Source organism: Thalassophryne amazonica, chromosome 13, assembly GCF_902500255.1.
Source record: "Thalassophryne amazonica chromosome 13, fThaAma1.1, whole genome shotgun sequence".
Taxonomy (NCBI): domain Eukaryota; kingdom Metazoa; phylum Chordata; class Actinopteri; order Batrachoidiformes; family Batrachoididae; genus Thalassophryne; species Thalassophryne amazonica.
Genome location: NC_047115.1, coordinates 34461935 through 34483368, shown reverse-complemented (window position 1 = coordinate 34483368; position 21434 = coordinate 34461935). Strand labels below are relative to the sequence as shown.

Sequence of the window (21434 nt, the reverse complement as noted above, 5' to 3'; positions counted from 1 at the left end):
ATCTTCTGCCAAATGCTTCTGGCTGCTCATGGACATCTCAGCTCATCAGCTTGTTAGACCACACAGACGTTTGCTCAACTCTGGCCAGCAGTGCAATCATAGCTGCGCATTAGATTCTCTTAAAAACCTGAGGTGACATCTGTGAAGACCATTATGTTCTAGGAACATCTAGGAACTGCCATTCTCTAAATATGTCTTTTCACATTGCCAAGTCCACTTCAGTTCACTCCTGCCCAGCCCATCTGGTTCACACTAACCAATCTGAACTATCGCTTGCATCTTACATGAATACAGAATTATATTTCCTTTAAATTTGCCAAAATGAGTCAAATTTCACTTATCTTTTGTGCAAATTTAGATGTTATTGGTTCAAGGTCAATGTATAAGGCAGTCTTTCCTTCTTCTGTATTAGAACATCATTTTGGATTCAAGAAAAGTTGACACAACATGCAGTTTCATGATAAGAGTAATGGTGACCAAATATGACTGCAGTGTTTAGGTTATTTCAGGAAAAAGTAACCTAATACAAGATGCCTTAAGTACAAATCTGTACAGTACCCAGAGACTCTGACCTAAAGTGGTTCAATTGTTTCCTGGCAGATACTGCTAAGTAGCAGATAAGAACATTGTCATTACCCAGATTGTCTTACAGGTCTCCACAGGGCAATTATTGTGTCTGCTGAGCGTCCACATTGATCCATTTCAGTGTAAAGAATGAATTTTACTGAGCGTGTTTGGATTTCTCATTTAGATGTTTGGCAGTGGAATTGGATGACATTTAAGTAAAACTATGGAAACGTAGCTTAATTTAGCAAAGTTCAAAGGAAGTATAGAAAACATCTGGGTGATCATGAATAAATTGGCGTCATCACCATATAATGGTTAATTCTGTTGTATTATTTCCATGACATTACAAAGTGTTTACAGTGGGGGAAATAAGTATTTGTTCCACTGTCAATTTTGCAGGTTTTTCCACCTACAAAGAATGGGTAGGTCTGTATTTTTTTTTTTTATCATAGGTGCATTTCAACTGTGAGAGACAGAATCTAAAAAAAATCCAGAAAATTACATTGTATGATTTTTAAATAATTAATTTGCATGTTATTGCATGAAATAAGTATTTGATCCCCTAGAAAAACAGACCTTAACAATTGGTACAGAAATATTTGTCTGCCATTACAGAAGTCAGACATTTCCTGTAGTTCTTGACCAAGTTTTCACACACTGCAACAGGGATTTTGGTCCACTCGACCATACAGATCTTTTCCAGATCTTTCAGGTTTGGAGTTTCATCTCCCTCCAAAGATTTCCTATTGAGTTCAGGTCTGGAGAGTGGCCAGGCCACTCCAAGACCTTGAAATGCTTCCTACGGAGCCCCTCCTTAGTTGCCCTGGCTGCGTGTTTGGGGTCATTGTCATGCTGGAAGACCCAGCCACGACCCATCTTCAATGCTCTTACTGAGGGAAGGAGGTTGTTTGCCACAATCTTGCAATACATGACCCCATCCATCCTCCCTTCAATACTGTGCAGTCGTCCTGTCCCCTTTGCAGAAGAGCACCCCCAGAGTATGATGTTTCCACCCACATGCTTCACGGTTGGGACAGTTTTCTTGGGGTTGTCCTCATCCTCTAAACACGGCAAGTGGAGTTGATTCCAAAAAGCTTTATTTTGGTCTCATCTGACCACATGACCTTCTCCCATGTTTCCTGTGGATCATCCAGATGGTCACTGGTGAACTTCAAACGGGCCTGAACATGTGCTGGCTTGAGCAGGGGGACCTTGCTGCCCTCCAGGATTTTAAACCATGACGGCATCGAGTGTTACTAATGTAATCTTTGTGACTGTGGTGCCAGCTCTCTTCCGGTCATTGACCAGATCCTCCTGTGTAGTTCTGAGCTTTCTCAGAATCATCCTTACCCCACAAAGTGAGATCTTGCATGGAATCCCAGACCAAGGGAGATTGACAGTCATGTTGTGTTTCTTCCACTTTCTAATAAATAATCATAACAGTTGTTGTCTTCTACCAAGCTGCTTACCTGTTGTCCTGTAGTCCATCCCAGCCTTGTGCAGGTCTACAGTTTTGTCCCTGATGTCCTTAGACAGCTCTTTGGTCTTATCCATGGTGGATAGGTTGGAGTGTGATTGATTGAGTGTGTGAACAGGTGTCTTTTATACAGGTAACAAGTTCAAACAGGTGCCATTAATACAGGTTAAGAGTGCAGAATAGGAGGGCTTCTTAAAGACAAATTAACAGGTCTGTGGGAGCCAAAATTCTTGCTGGTTGGTAGGGGATCAAATACTTATTTCATGCAATAAAATGCAAATTAATTCTTTAAAAATCATACAATGTGATTTTCTGGATTTTTTTTAGATTCTGTCTCTCGCAGTTGAAGTGTATCTACGATAAAAATTACAGACCTCTCCATTCTTTGTAGGTGGGAAAACCTGCAAAATTGGCAGTGGATTAAATACTTATTTCCCCCACTGTACATGTTAACAAGGACCGCAACAATAAGTAGAACTTAGTATTACACCTTAATTCTAAAGTTTAAGGGTGCATGTTACACATCATACCTATTCCAAGACCAAAAGATCTTGCAGCTTTGTGACTCAAGGATTGAGGCCGGCTACATCCTGCACATTGAGGCCTGCAGTGACTCAGATGCGATTCTTGGTCTTGATGGCATTTGGGCAATACCCTGCTTCATTATTTCAAATGTATCTATCCTGTTGATCAATGAATATGAACAAAATGTGTATGGAAGTTCTCATTCATACAGGTAGTAGATAGTTTACTCAAAAGCAACTGGATTTCTTGTTGCGTCTTCAAGATGTTCCATCACACAGGTGACTAACATATTCAGTGGATGAATGCTGGTGGCCAAACTCTTTGAAGACTAAAGAAATGTAATTGGTTTGAGCAAACCTCCTGAAATAAAAGAGGAAAAGTCTTTAAAATTTAATTGCTCCACTCTGAAATGTTCTCAACTCCATGCCAAGTGCAACTTTTTCACTAAGTTGTGTGAAAATCATTTCATTAGGAAGAGTGCTTTCCTCTCCTCCTTCTAAAATGTATCTGGCCCCGCCTGTTGATAATTTCCTCAAGGCATTCAATTTGCTGGAGTACTTACAAATCCTCAAATTAAGTGTTTTATCTTGAGGGTTAATTTTATCTTTGTAACTATTAGACACATCAAGATACTATTTATGTGATGATTTGACCATTGTAAGAGGATCACAAAGTCTGTCAAAAAGGACTCGCATTGCAGCAGAATCCCATGTGTCCATTGGCATTTAATATGTTTGTGTTTCAGTTGCCCCTGTTTTAGGTCAGGGTTGCCACAGCAGATCCAGTGCAGGGCACATGTTTTACATGGGATGCCCTTCCTGATGCAGCTGTAGTTTTACTTGGAGAAACATAAAGTCCCTGCTCTTCCAAAGAGGTCTCCCATCCAAGTACTAATCTGGACTGACCCTGCTTAGCTTCTGAGATCTGATAGAATCAGGCACCCACCGAGCAGACGGTTGCGCTCCATTAGCATTTAGTATGCCAAACAATATTGACATTTGCAACACTCGACTTACACTGTGGGAGGTTGAAGTTGGTGTCTATCCTTCAATCAATCAACTTTTTTCTTGTATAGCGCCAAATCACAACAAACAGTTGCCCCAAGGCGCTCCACATTGCAAGGCAAGGCCATACAATAATTATGAAACACAGTCTATGTCTAAAGCAACATAACCAAGGGATGGTCCAGGGTCACCCGATCCAGCCCTAACTATAAGCCTTAGCGAAAAGGAAAGTTTTAAGCCTAATCTTAAAAGTAGAGAGGGTATCTGTCTCCCTGATCCGAATTGGGAGCTGGTTCCACAGGAGAGGAGCCTGAAAGCTGAAGGCTCTGCCTCCCATTCTACTCTTACAAACCCTAGGAACTACAAGTAAGCCCGCAGTCTGAGAGCGAAGCGCTCTAATGGGGTAATATGGTACTATGAGGTCCCTAAGATAAGATGGGACCTGATTATTCAAAACCTTATAAGTAAGAAGAAGAATTTTAAATTCTATTCTAGCATTAACAGGAAGCCAATGAAGGGAGGCCAACACGGGTGAGATATGCTATCCTTGAAGGTAGAACGGACAGAAACATCACAAAGTTGTTTGTTTGTGGGGAAAAAACATTACTAAAACAACCCCTCTTTGATGCAGGTTGTTAAAAAAGAACAATTAGAACAATTAATGCTGTAAATAGATTGAAGAACTATATGTGGCTTCCAAAGATTGTTATAAGTGGAATCTGCAGTTTAACAGAAGCGTCATAGTTAAGTTGGGGTAAAAGTAAAATTGTACCAAGAGCTACCGCAAGACATACTCCATCATATCTGGCCATATTACTCTCCATCGAGTTGATATAAGTGAAGCTGACCTTTGACCCTGGTGATTCTGGGCTATAATACTATCGGAGGGTAAATGGTGTTATAACCTCAACTCAGCAGTCATTGCTGCCTAACCTCTTATTCCCTTACTACTGTAATGAGCCCTGCTCACTGTCTGACAGCCCCCCTCTGTTGTAATGCTGTACTGTATCTTGCCAGGGACCTGTCAAATAATCTGAGGTCCTGTTTAGAATTTGTGTCAGTCACGGGCCTCCAAATCACTTTGAAAGTTTTCACTAATCTTCTGTATAAAAGCACCAGCATATTGATGTACATGTCTTTGTCAACATTGATTCAGCTCACAAAGAGCCGGTTTGGCCAAAGGGACAGTTTTTCTATTGGGAACGGATGACTAGCCAACCACTGTGGGCTGTGTGATTATATCTTAGATTTTCTAAAGTGGTTCAGAGCTGAGTGTTTGATTGCACTTGTCGTGCAGAATTTAACCACTTTCAGTGCATGGAGGGAAAGTATTCACTTTTATGGCCAAACACATAATTCAGTTCGTTGTTCGCTTAGAACAGCCATTTCTTGACATGCATATAGATGTTTTTTTTCTGTATTTGAGAGGTAGATTTGAGAGTGCTTTGGTTTGACTGATTATCTCTGGGAGACCTGCCAGTGTCTGCAGTGATTTATGTTGCCCACTCAAGATGATTTCTCCCCCCCCTTCCAGGCATATTGTGGTCTGTGGTCATATTACACTCGAAAGTGTCTCCAACTTCCTCAAAGACTTCCTACACAAGGACAGGGATGATGTCAATGTAGAAATTATTTTTCTCCATAAGTAAGTTAACTTTTTCTTCCTAACCACAAATGGGTTAGCATTCACAGTGTTTTAAATGATGCTCAGTTGACGTATATTAACAAAATACACATACCTATAACGTCTTTCCACTTTTCTCTGTTTGCTAGTATTTCCCCTAATCTTGAGCTGGAAGCCTTGTTCAAACGCCATTTTACCCAAGTAGAGTTCTACCAGGGATCTGTTCTCAACCCTCATGATCTGGCCCGTGTGAAGGTATGGTTGGTGGCAGGAAGTCCTTACCAAAGAAAAGTATACTTAAAAGTTTACTTCCTAAGTATATTTTATAGTATACTTGAAAATGTAGTATTTCAATACTTCTTGGAACTAAATTGGCCCACTTTTGAGTTCTTAAAGGTGTACTTATAGCAACACTTTAAGAGTAGGAAAGTTTGAGTACATGAGTTTTATTTTTCACTGCAAGGGGCCTTGTAGGTACTAGTTATATATTTGTAGTTAATTTTAGTCTCATCAGAATCCTCTGGTCATAAGCTCTCCTTCCTAGCCCCTAACTATGGAGTCCAGCTTTATAGCCAGTGATTTATGTCTTAACTGTAGACTCTATAGGCTTCTTATAGCTCCATGCATAAGCCACTACACGTATAGTTGTCTTTTTCCCTAGTATACTTACACTTTCCTGGGATTTTTCTCCATACTTTTCAGTGTACAGCACGTATGCTTTTTTTTTTTTGTATATTAGTCAGTGCAACCAAAGTATATTTAAGTATAATCTGTTAAGTATATATCTGATAAGTATATAAATGAACTGAAGGTATACTCTCAGGTATTTTTAGTTTAAAATAGGTATACTGCTAGTAAACTTGGATAAATTCTTTATTGTAAGGGAGAGCAAGGCTGATGGAAAAAATAGACTGGAGAAGTTTAAGTGCAGATAGAAATCAGTAGAAAACAGTTTTTAGTTATGACAATGGTGATAAATTCTTGTCATAAACCCAAAGTGCAAGAGAGTCTTTCTGTTCCAATTTTACAAGTGACAAAGGAAGAGTACGAGGTCTGTTAGAAAAGTATCGGACCTTTTTATTTTTTTCAAAAACCTGATGGATTTGAATCACGTGTGCTTGCATGAGCCAACCTTGAACCTTCGTGCTCATGCGTGCATTTTTTCACGCCTGTCGATTGCGTCATTTGCTGGTAAGCAGCCTTTGTGTGAGGATGGGTGTAGTCTCTCGTCGTTTTTTCTTTGCAAGGAAATGGCGGAATGACTGGAGCAGCGTGAATGCATCAAATTTTGCCAGAAACTGGGCGACAGCCAGGTGGAAACCATTCGGAGTATTCAGACGGCTTTTGGTGACGATCCTGTGGGCATCACACAGATTAAGGAGCGGTACAACCGGTTTAAAGATGGCCACACAACGGTGGAGAGCGCGCCGCGCTCCGGGCGGCAAACAAAAAGTCCGGACATGTTGTGACATGCTCACCTCTTCCACCATTCGGAAGATTCAGATGGCTTTCGATGGCTTTTCAGTCATGTGACTATCCGAGAAATTGTGGAAGAGGTGAGCATGTCACAACATGTCCTGTGAGGCTTCAACACGGAGGCCCTTTTGTTCCGCCATCAGCTTCGTGCCGAAGCCATTGGCATGAATTTCACTGCCAACTCTTTTCATGGCAAAATCTTCTGTCACAAGTGCCGAAAAAGTGCTGATGTCCACCTCTTGCACAATTTCTCAGATAGTCACATGACGGTCCCACATCACCACAGTGTTCACTTTGGAAATGATCTGGTCATTTCTGCATGTCGATGGCCGCCCGGAGCGCGGCGCGCTCTCCACCATTGTGCGGCCGTCTTTAAACCGGTTGTACCGCTCCTTAATCTGTGTGATGCCCATAGGATCGTCACTGAAAGCCATCTGAATAATCCAAATGGTTTCCACCTGGTTGTCGCCCAGTTTCTGTCAAAATTTGATGCAGTCGTGTTGCTCCAGTCGTTCTGCTATTTCCTTGCAAAGAAAAAAACGATCAGAAACTCCACCCGTCCTCACAGAAAGGCTGCTTAAGCCCCGTTTACACATAGACGGTTTTGTCGGCGGGTAGTACGTAGACTGAAGTTCACGGTAGTTCCGGCTGTTTTCGCGGTGGAAAGGGGTGGAGCATTTCGCCGGCGTTTTAACTGCCGTACTATCCGCAAATAGGCGGATAAAACGCCGCTAAATCTGCCGAATAAAGTGGCGTTTTGACGCCGTAGCATCCGGCACACGTCAGGCAATGGGGGTTAATACCCAGTTCTATCCTTTACAATCGCAGGTTAAGACATGCGTGAGAACGGCGGTGTTCTGCTGCCGCCAATAATGCCCTGTGTACCGCTGGTTAATACCCAGGTTTTTATCCAGGCAAATCCTGCGTTATTCCAGGATCATTTGCATATAGGCACCGCCCCCAGAGTATAATAGGCTGAAGCAGCAGGAATACATGCCTCTGTCACTGCAGGGGGAGGGAGATCATCCTCAGCCTTTTCCTCTCCTTCCTTTCCCCCTCCTCAACGTGTTGCTCCGTCTCCACCACAGGCCTCCCCTCTGCTTCTGAACCAGACCTCTTGGTTTGCTTCTTCTTTAAGTCCTTGCCGCTGCCAACTTTGTTTTAGGAGGCATACTGGAGCTTCTCTGCAAAAATATCTGGAGCTGGCCGCGAGTGAGAGGCCTGCATGCAGCGCGCTAGCGTTTTTATACTGACCGTCACCTATCGGCCGTTTGGAACGCCATTTTAACCGGGAGGTGGCGTTTAGAACGGTGTACTGTCCGCTAGCGCCGCCGTTTTGTCTGCCTCTGTCGCCGGTTAAAACGCTCTTGTGTACGCCGATGTGGGCTCTATCTCCATTTATACGCCGTTGATTAGGGATACAACGCCGGCCACCGAATAACGGTAAAAAAAGTATCAAACGGCATTGTTCGCGTTGTCTCTGTCATCACGCGAATTCTCCGGGAGCGCTCCCGGAATTATTCGACATGTTGAATAATTTTTTCGACGATTCCCGGTGAAGCCGGAACTAAGCCATGCCCCCTAGCGCCGGCGTTAACAACGGCGTTTGATCCCTAAGATGGCCCGGAGGAACCAAAAACTCTTCCGAGACGCTTCCGGGAGCTCTTACCGTCTATGTGTAAACGGGGCTTTACAAGCAAATGATGCAACCGACAGGCGTGAAAAAATTCACGCATGCGTACGAAGGTTCAAGGTTGGCTCATGCAAGCGCACATGATTCAAATCCATCAGGTTTTTGAAAAAAATGAAAAGGTCTGATACTTTTCTAACAGACCTCGTATATCGATTGAGTATAAAGGCGTATGAACCAATCATTGAAATTTAGTTTGCATTTAAACGTTTTGACTCCCAAGTGAATTGTGTATGTTCAAGTAAGGTACAACCATGTTTGGTGTTACATAGAAGACATTCAGTGTTGGCTTTAGTGGGCATTTGTGAAATGGGGAGGGGGAGGGGGGTGTTGTGGTGATAATGGATCAACAGAGCATAAATGAATTTAAGAGAGTTAGAAAACGCCTTGAAAAGAATCCAAAGACTGAATGACTTGCAACTGGCAGCACTGAGGAAAACACTGATCATGTTCATCATCTGAACTGACCGCCAGTCAGATAGCTAATGCTTTTGGAATCTCTTTTGAGAGAACTGAGAATATTTTGCGTTCAAAACTTGAAATGTCAAAGACCCCTGACAACAGCACGCCATACTTGTCATGTCCAGGGAGAATTTGGAGCATTTTGAAGCAGATTCAGCCAAACTCATAAAATGCTTCCAGACCCAGAATGAGTGCTTGCTTGGTCCATCACATTTTCCTGGTGACAAAGAGGCAATTCGTGCAGACCAAAATTGTTTAGTCTGCTAGATAGCCGATGGCCTTTGCTTTCTTGAATTGAAAGGATATTGTGTGTCTGGGCTACCCTGTAAAGGGCCAAACCATAAATAGAGAATTAGTGTTCAGGCAACTACATGAGGCTATCAAAACCAAATTCCCCAGAAACTGTTGAATAAAGGCTTGTATCACAGATTGGTGGTTAACATGTCTGCTGCACATGAGTGTGACTTCCAACGTTTGACCACCCAACATGGTCTCAGGACATGACACCATCTGTCTGACTTCTGTTCACAAACAGGAGGAAAACACATTTCTCAATAGAAATATTAGAGCGATGGTGGTGTCACATCTGTTGTTGAGGACTCTTTTGGCCAGTAGGATGAAAGCTTCCCTTACGTGGTATCAAAGTACTGCAGCATCATTGGAAGAAGTGTGTTTACTGATAAGGTGACCATGTTGACTAATATCCCAGAAAAAAAAAAACATTGGTAGCCAATGACCTTTACTTCCGACTCTCATGCTTAAAGAAATAAACATGAATTCAACAGTTTATTTGTGATGGCAACAATTAAACATGTCTGTTGTTTATTGAATTTACAGTTTATTACAAGTATTGAGACCTAGTTCCTAATCTCAGACATGTTAACATATCTGGTTCTTTGAACTTTTACACATAGATTGAATCAGCAGATGCCTGCTTAATCCTTGCCAATAAATACTGTGCAGATCCTGATGCTGAAGATGCCTCCAACATCATGAGGTATTGGCTGAATTTAGTGATCAGTAACAACTGATTTTTAGAATGGTTTGGATATTTTTCTTTGTGTACAGTTCTGCTTGCTGTTTTCTTTCTTTTAGGGTTATTTCGATCAAGAACTACCATCCTAAGATCAGAATAATCACACAGATGTTACAATATCACAATAAGGTAAGATGTTTCGTTTGTGATGCTGTGCAGTATAACACAGGATTAGACTATGGATAGGTTTTCTTTGCAGAAGTCCATGTTATTGTCCATCTTCAACCAAAAATTGTCATTAAATTCTAATGTCTGCATAACCAATAAACATCTGTATTGCATTTCAGTAGTGTTGTTTCATTGTGTAGTCATTTGGAGAAACATGGTTTATGCAGATGACCGCGTGTGTGCTTCATTCACTTCATTATTCCCTCAAAGTTCAAGTTTTGTAGAAGTCCTCTTCAGGTTTCAAAGTAGTGGAATTAACCTGATATATTGACTGGCAGTATCATGACAGAAGTTATTACTTTTTATCTTTTGTGTTTCTGGTTATACGTATAACATTTTTGAAAATAAAACCTCCCAATGGAACCTTGTTTCCTCCCTTGTAGATCATGCTTTTTATCTTATTTAAATGACCTATTTTCATAAAACTGACTGCCTGAGCCTTTCCCTTTTTTGGACATTTGATCTGCATAAGAGGATTGAGAAAGGAAATATTCTTAATTGATTAATTAATTAATTACAAAATGGGTTGTTTGGTGGGTTGTTTGGGTCCTTGTACTTTTATTAGGTGTCTTCTTTTACAGTTGTAGTCACTGACAGATACGTTGACATTGGATTTAAGAATGTCTAACCAGTGTTGGACACAAACACCTAAAATTTACAAATTTAAATTCAGAAAACTCATACCTCTGCCAAAGTTGGATTAATTTTTGCATCCAGTCACTTGTGGCAAGAGTTTGCTATTGTGAAAATGTATCTTGCAATGTTAAAGCTACAGTGTGTAGGATTTAGGGTGTTAATTAGCAAAAATGGAATCTAGCATTTGTTACTATCTATTCATTAGTGTATTTACCTGCAATGATGAATCAGTGTTTTTCATTTCCTCAGAATGAGGCCTTCACATCTACATAGGAATGGGCCCTCTCATGGAAGCCACCATGTTGATACAGTAGCCCAGAACTGACATACAGTAAAACTTGGATTCAGGTGGACCAGTGAATTTTGTCCGTTATAATCGAAATCCACGATACGTATAAAACGGTCAAAATCCGCTTTATGTATAAAATGGACAAAATCAGTGATATGTATGTAACAGATTATTTATAGTCAGGAGGCACAAACAATTTGCAGCACCAATTAGGTTTGCATATTTCCTTGATTAAATGCTTGACCTTGAATTGGGGCCTGCCTCATTTAATGGCTGGGTCAAAACTTTGTCTGAATAAACAATCGCCTGCTTTAAATAAGCACAATGCATTATGTGCATTAAAAAGATTACATTTGGTCGAGTCTTTTTTCTAAGTCCACTACTGAGTGATAACTTAAAATCCTAAAGCATGATTTATGTTTCTACAACTCTGTAACTCTGCGGCCATGCAATGATGTCAACATGCGCATGACACTTTTAAAGTTCTCCGTTGGTAGGTGTCTTAATGTAATTTGCCGCAGGAACAGTGTTTTTTTTCTGGATCTGTTTGTCCCTCAATGTGCTCCACTTCTTTATTCAATCATCAACCTCCAAACCTGTGGTACGTGTAATTTCCCTCCATGAATTGCAGGTCATTTGAGTGTCTTTTTATGACTCTGTGTTGTAAAGTTGATCATATTTGTGGCCTTTTCTGCCAAACATATTTGATCCATGATCGAAATGTAATTGGCGGGCACACTGCAAAACTATTAAAATATGATGGGAAAGGAAGGAGTCAAACTGGAAAAGTCACCAGTCACAGCCCTTGTGGTCTCTGTCGTTAAAGCAGGTGCACGTCAGGCAACGGGGAGGGTTTGCAGCCATGCAGAGGGCTCTGGGCTAAAGCAGTTGTCTTTGGTTCGCCACACCCAGGGATATGCGTGAAACATAACACCACATTACAGTGCAGACAGCAGGCAGCATTTTATTAATAATCACCGGCTTTGAATAAAGGCCTGACTGTGTAGGCGCCAGGTTTGAGCACAGCTTGAATAAAATAAACGCCTGAGCTTTTAATCAAGGAAATATGGTATCCACTTTCCTCGAATCTGCAAGTTTCAGTACTGAACTTCATTTTGTACCTCTGTTGCAACTGGGCAATCCAAGACTGCCCAATATGACATCTGATGTGGGCAAAAATCTATTAGACAAAATCCTGTAATATGGTGTTTATTACATGGAAAACCGTACAAAAGCATTGGGACTTTTGCTTTTGTCCAGTGAGTGCGACTATCTGGTTTATACGATGATGGTTTAGGCAAGTTTTACTGTACTTGCTTATAACAAGACACGCCAAAGGAGCATGAATCTCCATTGCCAAAGAAACAAAAATGTGAAGGAAAACAAAATTATAACTGGCAACATTATAATGCAATTTGCAGCTTCTTCACTAGGTGACACTACATTCTACACACTGTAGCTTTGCCAGTCAAAAAAAGAGAAAAAGATATGAATCACTGCCTAAATTTTGTCAGTGCTCTCCTGATCTATGGATCATCTTTTTACAAAATTAGGTCAAAATACATTTAATACTTTTTGAGACATTCTGTTTACAGACAAACAAACAGGGATAATCACATACCCTCAGCCTCTCCTGTGTCAGTTGTCAGATGTCATGAAATACATGCTGAAAATGGATGAGTAACTTGTAGAAGCCATCTTTCATTTATACTCTGCCTTGAATGTGTACTTTATTATAAGTAAACAAATTGGTGTCATTTGGCAGTGACCTGTGTGACATCTTCTGTGTGTGTTATGTGATGAAGGCCCATCTGCTGAACATTCCAAGCTGGAACTGGAAAGAGGGTGATGATGCTATCTGCCTGGCAGAGCTGAAGGCAGGCTTCATTGCCCAGAGCTGTCTGGCTCAGGGCCTGTCCACTATGCTGGCCAATCTTTTCTCCATGAGGTCCTTCATTGAGGTAACACAGAGGACAAGACTGGATTTCATTTCCTCAGTCACCCTGTTTAAATGTACTGAAGTAATACGCCTGAACTGATTATCACATTGCGGCAGCCTCTGTTGTGGGGGAGGCAAAACAGTGGGTGTGGGAGGAGTTCGAAGCAACCATGGAGTAGGACTTTCGGTCGGCACCAAGATGCTTCTGGAGGGCTGTGCGGCACATCAGGAGAGGAAAACTGGGAACCATCCAAGCTGTATACAGTAAGGATGGGACTCTGTTGACCTCAACTGAGGAGGTAATCTGTTGCTGGAAGGAGCACCTTGAGCAACTCCTGCATCAGGCTTGAACACCCTCTGTAGTAGAGGCAGAGCTGGAAGCTGATGGGGGGATCATCATCAATTTCCCTGGTGGAAGTCACTGAGGTAGTCAGACATCTCCGCAAAGCACCGAATTTGATGAGATCCATCCAGAAATGCTAAAGGTTCTTGGTATGGAGGGACTGTCTTGGATGAGACATGTCTTCAACAGTTCATGGAGGTCTGGGACAGTGTCTAAGGAGTGGCAAACTGGGGTGGTATTCCCCATATTTAAAAAAAGGGGACCAGAGAGTGTGTGGGCCTTGTGTGTATGCTCATCCAGTCTACATGTGTTTTTTGGACTTGCAGAAGACATATGATCAGGTACCCCAGGAGGTACTGTGGGAGGTGCTGCGGGAGTAGGAGGGTCCTTTTTCAGGACCATCTAATCTCTGCACTCACAAAGCCTGAGCTCTTGTTTGGGTCCTCAACAGTACGTCAAACTCATTTCCGGTGGGGGCTGGCCTGCACCAGGGCTGCACCTTGTCACCAATCCTGTTTGTGATATTCATGGACAAGATATTGAGGCATAGTCGGGCGGAGGAGGATCTTCAGTTTCCTGGCTGAGGGTCTCATCACTGCTTTTTGCAGATGATGTTGTCCTGTTAAAATCATCAGCCTTTTGACCTCCAGCACTCAGTCAGTTCATATCTGAGCGTAAAGCGGCTGGGATGTGGATCTGCACCTCAAATACTGAAGCCATGGTTCTCAGCAGGAAACTGATGGACTGCCTATTCTGGGTAGAGAATGAGGTCTTGACCCAAGTGAAGGAGTTCAGGATTGACCAGTAGGTCAATCTTCGTTCCTTCCCTTAATGATGGTCTTGAGGGTTGGGTCATGACCAAAAGAACTAGATCACGGGTCGAAGCGGCTGAAATGGGTTTCCTCAGGAAGGTGGCTGGGGTCTCCCTCAGAGATAGGTTGAGAAGCTCAGTCATTCATGAATTGCTCGGAGTACAGCCACTGCTCCTTCTCATTGAGAGGAGCCAGATGAGGTGGCTCAGGCATCTGGTAAAGATGCCTCCAGGAACACCTCCCTAGAGCATGTTCAGCTGGGAGGAGATCCCGGGGAAGACCCAGGACTAGGTGGAGAGATTATATCTCCACACTGGTCTGGGAACGCCACAGCATCCTCCAGTCAGAGGTGGTAAATGTGGCCCGGAAAAGGGAAGTTTAGGGTCCCCTACTGGAGCTGTTGCCCCCCTGACTCTATCCCGGATAAGTGTGTGTGTTGATAACTGATTCTTGCATTGCATTTTTGTAAATGATTTAGTCAAAGTGTAGATGAGTTTATAGAAATGGATATTGTGGCTTCTCTGCTGAGCGAGCAGATAAATAAGAGCTAGTGCATGTTCTGGGAAACTTTGACATCTTTGTCCAGAGAAATACTTACATTGGAGTGTTTTCAGTCAAACTGGCACATCATATTTTACTGTTGCGTTACATATGGAATCTGTTCATTATTTCTGTGGCTAAAAATTGAAGACGTGTTTGGCTCTGTCAAAGAACTGTTCTCATGTCATAAAGATGATGGATCAGGTTATAATAACCAGGCTGATGCTGTGCGGTGAAACATCTGCACACCATATTGGGCATTCATTGCAGTGGAAAGTGTGGTTGTTTTTTATTTCATCTTTTTTACCTTCACATGTGATATTTTGACATTTCCACACGTGTTTTTTTTTTGTTGTTTGTTTTTTACCAGATTGAGGAGGACACATGGCAGAAGTATTATCTTGAAGGAGTGGCTAATGAGATGTACACGGAGTATTTGTCCAGTGCCTTTGTGGGCCTCTCCTTCCCCACTGTCTGTGAGTAAGTATCACTCATTTGCTGTCAGTGGTAGGTACTGTCACACTCTCATGAGCGCCACTAGCTTAGCTTATGACAAGCTAAAAGTGGACGCTCTCGTTCTGGCTGAACTTCTTGCCAGTTTTTGGGGATTCTGTGTTAGTACGCGCTTGCGGCCGACGTGCTTGATGAATTCCTGCGCAAAAAGTAGTTTCCAGATAATTGTGATATATTCCTGTGAGATAATGTGTATATCTTGTCTAAATTAATTCTAAAATTTACCAGTAATAATTGATTATTAGGCTTCATTTCGTACTTTGACACAATGGAATTTGATGCGAAGAGTTTAGAAAGATACAGTTGGAATGGTTTGATTACCATTTACAGTTGGCGATGGAAGACTTGGATGTTAACTTCGTGTTAAAGTCAGAACAAGAAGCTGCACTGAAAGAGATCTATCTGGGAAGAGACACATTCTGTGTGTTGTCGCTCCAACGAGAGCGGCACGCTGAGCAGGGTGGTGAAAGTAGTCCGGCGAGCACAATCTGTGGGCGCGCGCTATCCCACAATGCTAAAACAGCAGAGATGTCGGTCCAATGAGAGCAGCACTCGGAGCAGGGTGAGGTACTGTAGCTAACAGCTGTGAAGTGAAGCAACAAACTATAAGAACCTCATTGAATGTAAGAATGTCGAATTTAAAGATATTGTGCTGTGTACTTCTCTGTGTGTGTGTGTGTGTGTGTGTGTGTGTGTGTGTGTGTGTGTGTGTGTGTGTGTGTGTGTGTGTGTGTGTGTGTGTGTGTGTGTGTGTGTGTGTGTGTGTGTGTGTGTGTGTGTGTGTGTGTGTGTGTGTGTTTTACAGGCTGTGTTACGTGAAGCTGAAGCTGTTGCTTATTGCCATTGAGTACAAATCTGAGCAGAGGGAGAGCAGGTTTGTTGTTTGGCTCTTTCCTTTATGAACATCACGTCCAGCTTAAATAACAGTGAATCATTGTGTGACATCTCAAGTTGCATTTTATGCAGTTTTTCCCTCCCAAATGCATTAAGTTTCTTTGTCATTTTGAACACATGAAGGTGGATAATATACATAATTACAGAATGTCCGCATGTCAACAGGAGTTACTATTTAAAGGGGCAATCCTTCTTCTTTCATTTATTTTAAACCATAACACTTTTTTCTTAACCTATATCAAAGAATTATGGACTTGTCAATTGATCATATCTACATATACAGTGCATCTGGAAAGTATTCACAATGCTTCACTTTTCCACATTTTGTCATGTTACAGGCTTATTCCCAAATGGATGAATTTCATTTTTTTATTTTTCTACACACAATACTCCATAATGACAATGTGAATTTTTTTTTGTTTACATTTTTGCAAGTTTATTAAAAAAAAACAACAAACAAACCAAAAAACAAAGGCATCACATGTCCATAAGTATTCACAGTCTTTGCCATTAAGCTCAAAATTGAGCTCTTGCCTATAGCTCTTCTGTACATCTTGTCTGCATTCATAAGAGGCCTCCGTAGTTTGCAGACATGTTATTAATAAAAAAAAACAAACTTGTGTTTATGCCAATATGGTATATTGTGTGTGCCCTGTCAAAGATGCATATCAACATACAAAGAGCCATGTGACAGCTTTTTGTTTGTGCATTGCATGTTTTTGTGCAGCAGTTAAGTAGAAATAAGCAAGTAGTTGTCCTGTCTTGCACTGCCAAGAAATCCAAGGCAAAATTTCTGGAATTGCACCAGAAACTAATCAGTAACTAATCAACTGTGTTTTTTTTGTTGTTGTTGTTGTTTGTTTTGTTGTTTTTTGTTTGTTTGTTTTTTACCCATACCATTCTAACAGTTGTGACTACATTATGCTAAACATTTTGAGATATAGTGCATCGGGAAAGTATTCACAGAGCTTTACTTTTTCCACAGTCTTTATGTTACAGCCTTATTCCAAAGTGGAGTAAATTAATTTTTTCCCCTCAAAATTCTTCTCACAACACCCCATAATGACAACATGAAAAAAGTTTTTTTTTTTTTTTTTTTTTTTTTTTGCAAATTTGTAAAAAAAAAAAAAAAAATCATGCATACATAAATATTCACATCCTTTGGTCAGTACTTTGTTGATGCACCTTTGGCAGAAGTGACAGCCTCAAGTCTGCTTGAATATGATGCCACAAGCTTGGTGCACCTATCTTTGGGCAGTTTTGTCCATCCCTTTTTGTGGCACCTCTCAAGCTCCATCAGGTTGGATGGGGAGTGTCAGTGCACAGCCATTTTCAGATCTCTACCAAGATGTTCAAATGGATTGAGGTCTGGGCTCTGGCTGGGCCACTCAAGAACATTCACAGAGTTGTCCTGAAGTCACTCCTTTGATATCTTGGCTGTGTGTGTAGTGTCCTTGTCCTGCTGAAAGATGAACTGTTGCCCCAGTCTGAGGTCAAGAGCACTCTGGAGCAGGTTTTCATCCAGGATATCTCTGTGCATTGCTGCATTCATCTTTCCCTTAATCCTGACTAGTCTCCCAGTTCCTGCCACTGAAAAAAAATCCCCACAGCATGATGTGCCATCACCATGCTTCACTGTAGGATGGTACCTGGTTTCCTCCAAACATGATGCCTGGCATTCACACCAAAGGCGTCATGATGGAGCTTGAGAGTTGCTGCAAAGAGGAATTGGCAAAACTGTCCAAAGATAGGTGTGACAAGCTTGTGGCATCATATACAATAAGACTTGAGGTTATAATTGGTGCCAAAGGTGCATCAACAAAGTACTGAGCAAAGGGTGTACTGACAATACTTATGTACATGTGATTTCTTAGGGTTTTTTTTATTATTATGTTTAATAAATTATCATTATGTGGTGTTGTGAGTACAAGTTTGAGGAGAAAAATTAATTTGCTCCATTTTGGAATGAGGCTGTAACATATGTGAAAAAAGTGAAGAGCTGTCAAAACTTTCCAGATGCACTGTAATTCCACTCATTTATGACTCATTTTGTAGACCATTTCAATGTAAATGTTTTTTCTAAACTTCATACTATATTTGTCCCTGTTGAGCCTGTTTTATCATTAATTTTATGTCACTGACAGTGTGGTCATGAAGAACAACGTGAAGTGCTATTTTTTGTAATTTCAGTTGTCTCACCCACCCTCCCCTTTCCCATTCCTCTGTGTTAAATGTTTGTTTGCACTGATGTGGTCATGAATAAATGTATTCAAAGATAGTTATTTCACACTCATATGATGATACACCTGACATTACACAGTTTTGCTTAAATGCGTTACGTCTTGTCAGATTTACTTGTGCAAGCTCATTTTTTAGTATTCTTTAAAGCTTGCTGAGTTATTAAGAATACAGTATAATAAAATAAAATCCATTGTTGTGAAAGCCATTTTTCACTGATTTTAAAATGCTATTGTTATGGGGTATGATGTTTATAAGTGTTTATATATGTATATATTAACAAGGTTTTTTTTATACAAAATGTAATGCCCCAAATGTCTGTCCCATTGATTTCTTCATGATCTTCTATCATAATATGCACAGTTTTTAGTAGACAGTGGGTTCAAAGACTTGGGAATTGAAAAAAGACAAACAGGGTGTAACTGAATGGTGGGCACAGCTCAGCTAATCAGTGAACAGCTGATTAGCAAAGATAACTTGTTTGTTGCGGATTAGCTTTTCTGGTAACCACAAAAGGATCAGTTAGCAGAAGCTAACTTTAAGTCGGCGAACATGATTAAAGTTTAACGGTCAAAAACATTTACAATTCTAAAACTCATACATTGTTTGTTCCTGTTGGAGCTTTTGCACTAATCCAATAAGCATAATTGACATTGCGTGAAGGCAACAACCATCACTGTGAGGAGATGGTGGTACATGAGGACAAGCCAGTGTAAATGCATTAATTACATTATTAAAATTTTTCAAATATCATTTTATTTCTTAATATTTCTTGCTTGTTTGATACTTTATGTCCTGTAAGTAAATCATATGTTAATGGAAACTGCTGTTTTATTTTATTTGTTCATTGAATTATTGATGTGCATCTTGTTCAGCGTCTGATCTTGGTATGCTAAATGTTTTACGGGGAACCTCCATGTTTACGCTACAACATATTCAAATTTCAGGACTTTAGGTCTGTTTTTCAAGGTTTTAGGAAAAAAGGCCATATCTTAATTCACATGATAAAAGTTAGCAGTTAGTCACTTAATGTTTTAGTTTATCTGTTTGCCATTATCACATTTAATTTTTCAGTAGTTCCCAAAACTAATGTTTCGGTTAGCTGTGCCCACCACTGGTGTAACCTAACTGTACATCTGCACAAAGTAACGCCTCATGCAATTTTACTGTGTAATCCCGAAACAGGCAGAGCAACTTTAGCAACAGTTGGTTATATTCTCCTTTTCTTTTCTGTTTATGATAACCATTTGATTTGAGATTTTTTTCTTGTTGTTTGCAGAAGCCGAAAGCGGTATGCCCTCTACCTTATCTTACATCCAAAGTTCCACCCAATCTCCACCACTTTAAAGCTTCTGACTTTGGGAGTTTCCCCAAGGATATTTTTCCAAACACTATTTTACAGGACTCTTTTTTTCTAACTTTTTTTTTTATGTGTCCCTTGTGTTTAATGCACTAACTTCTTTGCAGGCAGAGAGGATAGATAAATTGGATATGTTTGTAGTAGTGCTGTTTCTATGTCTTTGCTGTTGTTGGTGTATCAAGGCCAAACGCTCACGCTCTTCATATCTACCTCTTATTTGCTCTTTTCCGTTTTGTCCTTTACCTGCCTGTTGCTTAGTTTATTTCTCTCACTTTCAGTTCTTTTTCCATTGTTACTCAGTTACCCTCCTGTGTCAGCTTTGTCTATTGGTGTTTTTAAATCATTGCCAGAACAGTATTTCATGATTCTTTGACTTTGAGTCTGTACACAAATGCAGGACCTCAGATGAGCTGTGGATAAACACTGACAGCCTCTTTTACATTTTGGATTTAATCTCAAAAACATTGATTATCTACAGTTTCTGTAGCAGTGGATAATATGACGCTTAATATAAATTCTTCTTCTTCATGGTTTTTATTACACTTCACCAATTGTTCTTTTTCTCTTTCCCCCCATTTTTCACACTAGGAAAGGCATGGAACTGTTGAATTTGGATAGCATTAAGTTTATCCAAACTGAAATTTGAAATCATAGCCTACATTGTTCACAAGTGCTCCACAAGTCATTTTGACATTTCATCATGCTCTCTTATTTTTTCAATTCTAAATGTGTATCCATCTGTGCATGTGTGTACGTATGCGTGTGATTAACTTGAGGAGGCGCGTGTGGGTGCGTGTGCATTTTTGTGCGTCTCTCAGTCACCATGTACAGTCATGCTTGTGCGTCTTTTGAGTAGATGTTCTTATGTGGGGTCACTTCCTGTCAGTTTGGTGTTTGAGAAACAATCCAACTGCACAGAAGTTACTGCAACCGTCTGCATCTACGTACCTTTCCTATATTTGTGCTGCAGTGGCTATGCCTTTCTGTTCGACTGTCTTCTCCATGCTGTTTGGTAAATGCATGCTCTGGCACGATCACTTCAGGTGTTTGATGCCTGCCTTGTTGCTCACAATATGAGGTTTTGATGCTTTTTAAACTTCTATTCACCAGTTTGTACCTGAGTGCAGAAAATGTCATACAGAGATGCTCGTGTAAAAATCTCAAATTTGGGCAGCAATGTTTGTGAAAATGTAATGAGTTGATCTTTTGTTAATATTATAATTCATTTTACTAAAAAAAAAAAAAAAAAAGCATGCTAGGCATAATGCCTGTTTTCTACTCTGGGGGCCATTCAATCTTGTGAATGTTAAATGTCTTTTACTTCTTGCAGTGTAGAAAGGAAAAAATAAAATCTGATTGATCTGCATGACTTGTTGGAATTTGATCACAACCTGATTTTATGGATTAAATAGCTCCCTTCAAAGTTTTGTGAATTGATTCTAATGTATTCTTTTCCAGAGCCCCAGAGGAAAGATGCTGTATGAAAAATGCTTCATTAGGCACACCACTTAAACTTCTGCAGAACAAAGAGAAGGGATTTTGTGTCGGTTAGCATGGCCCAAGCAGAGGGTCACCCCTTTGAGTCTGGTCAGATTGAGGTTTCTTCCTCAAATCATCAGAGGGAGTTTTTTCCTTACACTGTCGCTGTGTGCTTGCTCTGGGGGTTGGTAAGGTTTAGACCTTATTTGTGTGAAGCGCTTTGAGGCAGCTTTGTTGTGAATTGGCACTATATAAATAAAATAATTGAAATTGAAATTTTGGTAAAAATCATTTCCTAAAATTAACAAAGATACATTTTAAACATTTACAAAAAACAAACAAACAAAAAAAATCCCTCCAAT

General features: G+C 40.6%; 1 protein-coding gene across 5 annotated transcripts in view; it reads left to right on the top strand.

The window, feature by feature from the left end:
- The window catches only part of kcnma1a (potassium large conductance calcium-activated channel, subfamily M, alpha member 1a), a 461512-nt gene that overhangs the window by 319763 nt on the left and 120315 nt on the right, over window positions 1–21434 (top strand). For 3 of the 5 annotated variants that reach the window (XM_034184484.1, XM_034184483.1, XM_034184487.1), the window contains exons 10-17: window positions 5108–5218; window positions 5347–5452; window positions 9740–9822; window positions 9921–9990; window positions 12760–12915; window positions 14959–15068; window positions 15907–15975; window positions 19513–19524. In XM_034184484.1, coding sequence (XP_034040375.1) covers window positions 5108–5218; window positions 5347–5452; window positions 9740–9822; window positions 9921–9990; window positions 12760–12915; window positions 14959–15068; window positions 15907–15975; window positions 19513–19524 — 717 coding nt within the window. The remainder of the gene's footprint in view (window positions 1–5107; window positions 5219–5346; window positions 5453–9739; window positions 9823–9920; window positions 9991–12759; window positions 12916–14958; window positions 15069–15906; window positions 15976–19512; window positions 19525–21434) is intronic. The other 2 variants (XM_034184486.1, XM_034184485.1) reach the window with 1 other exon arrangement.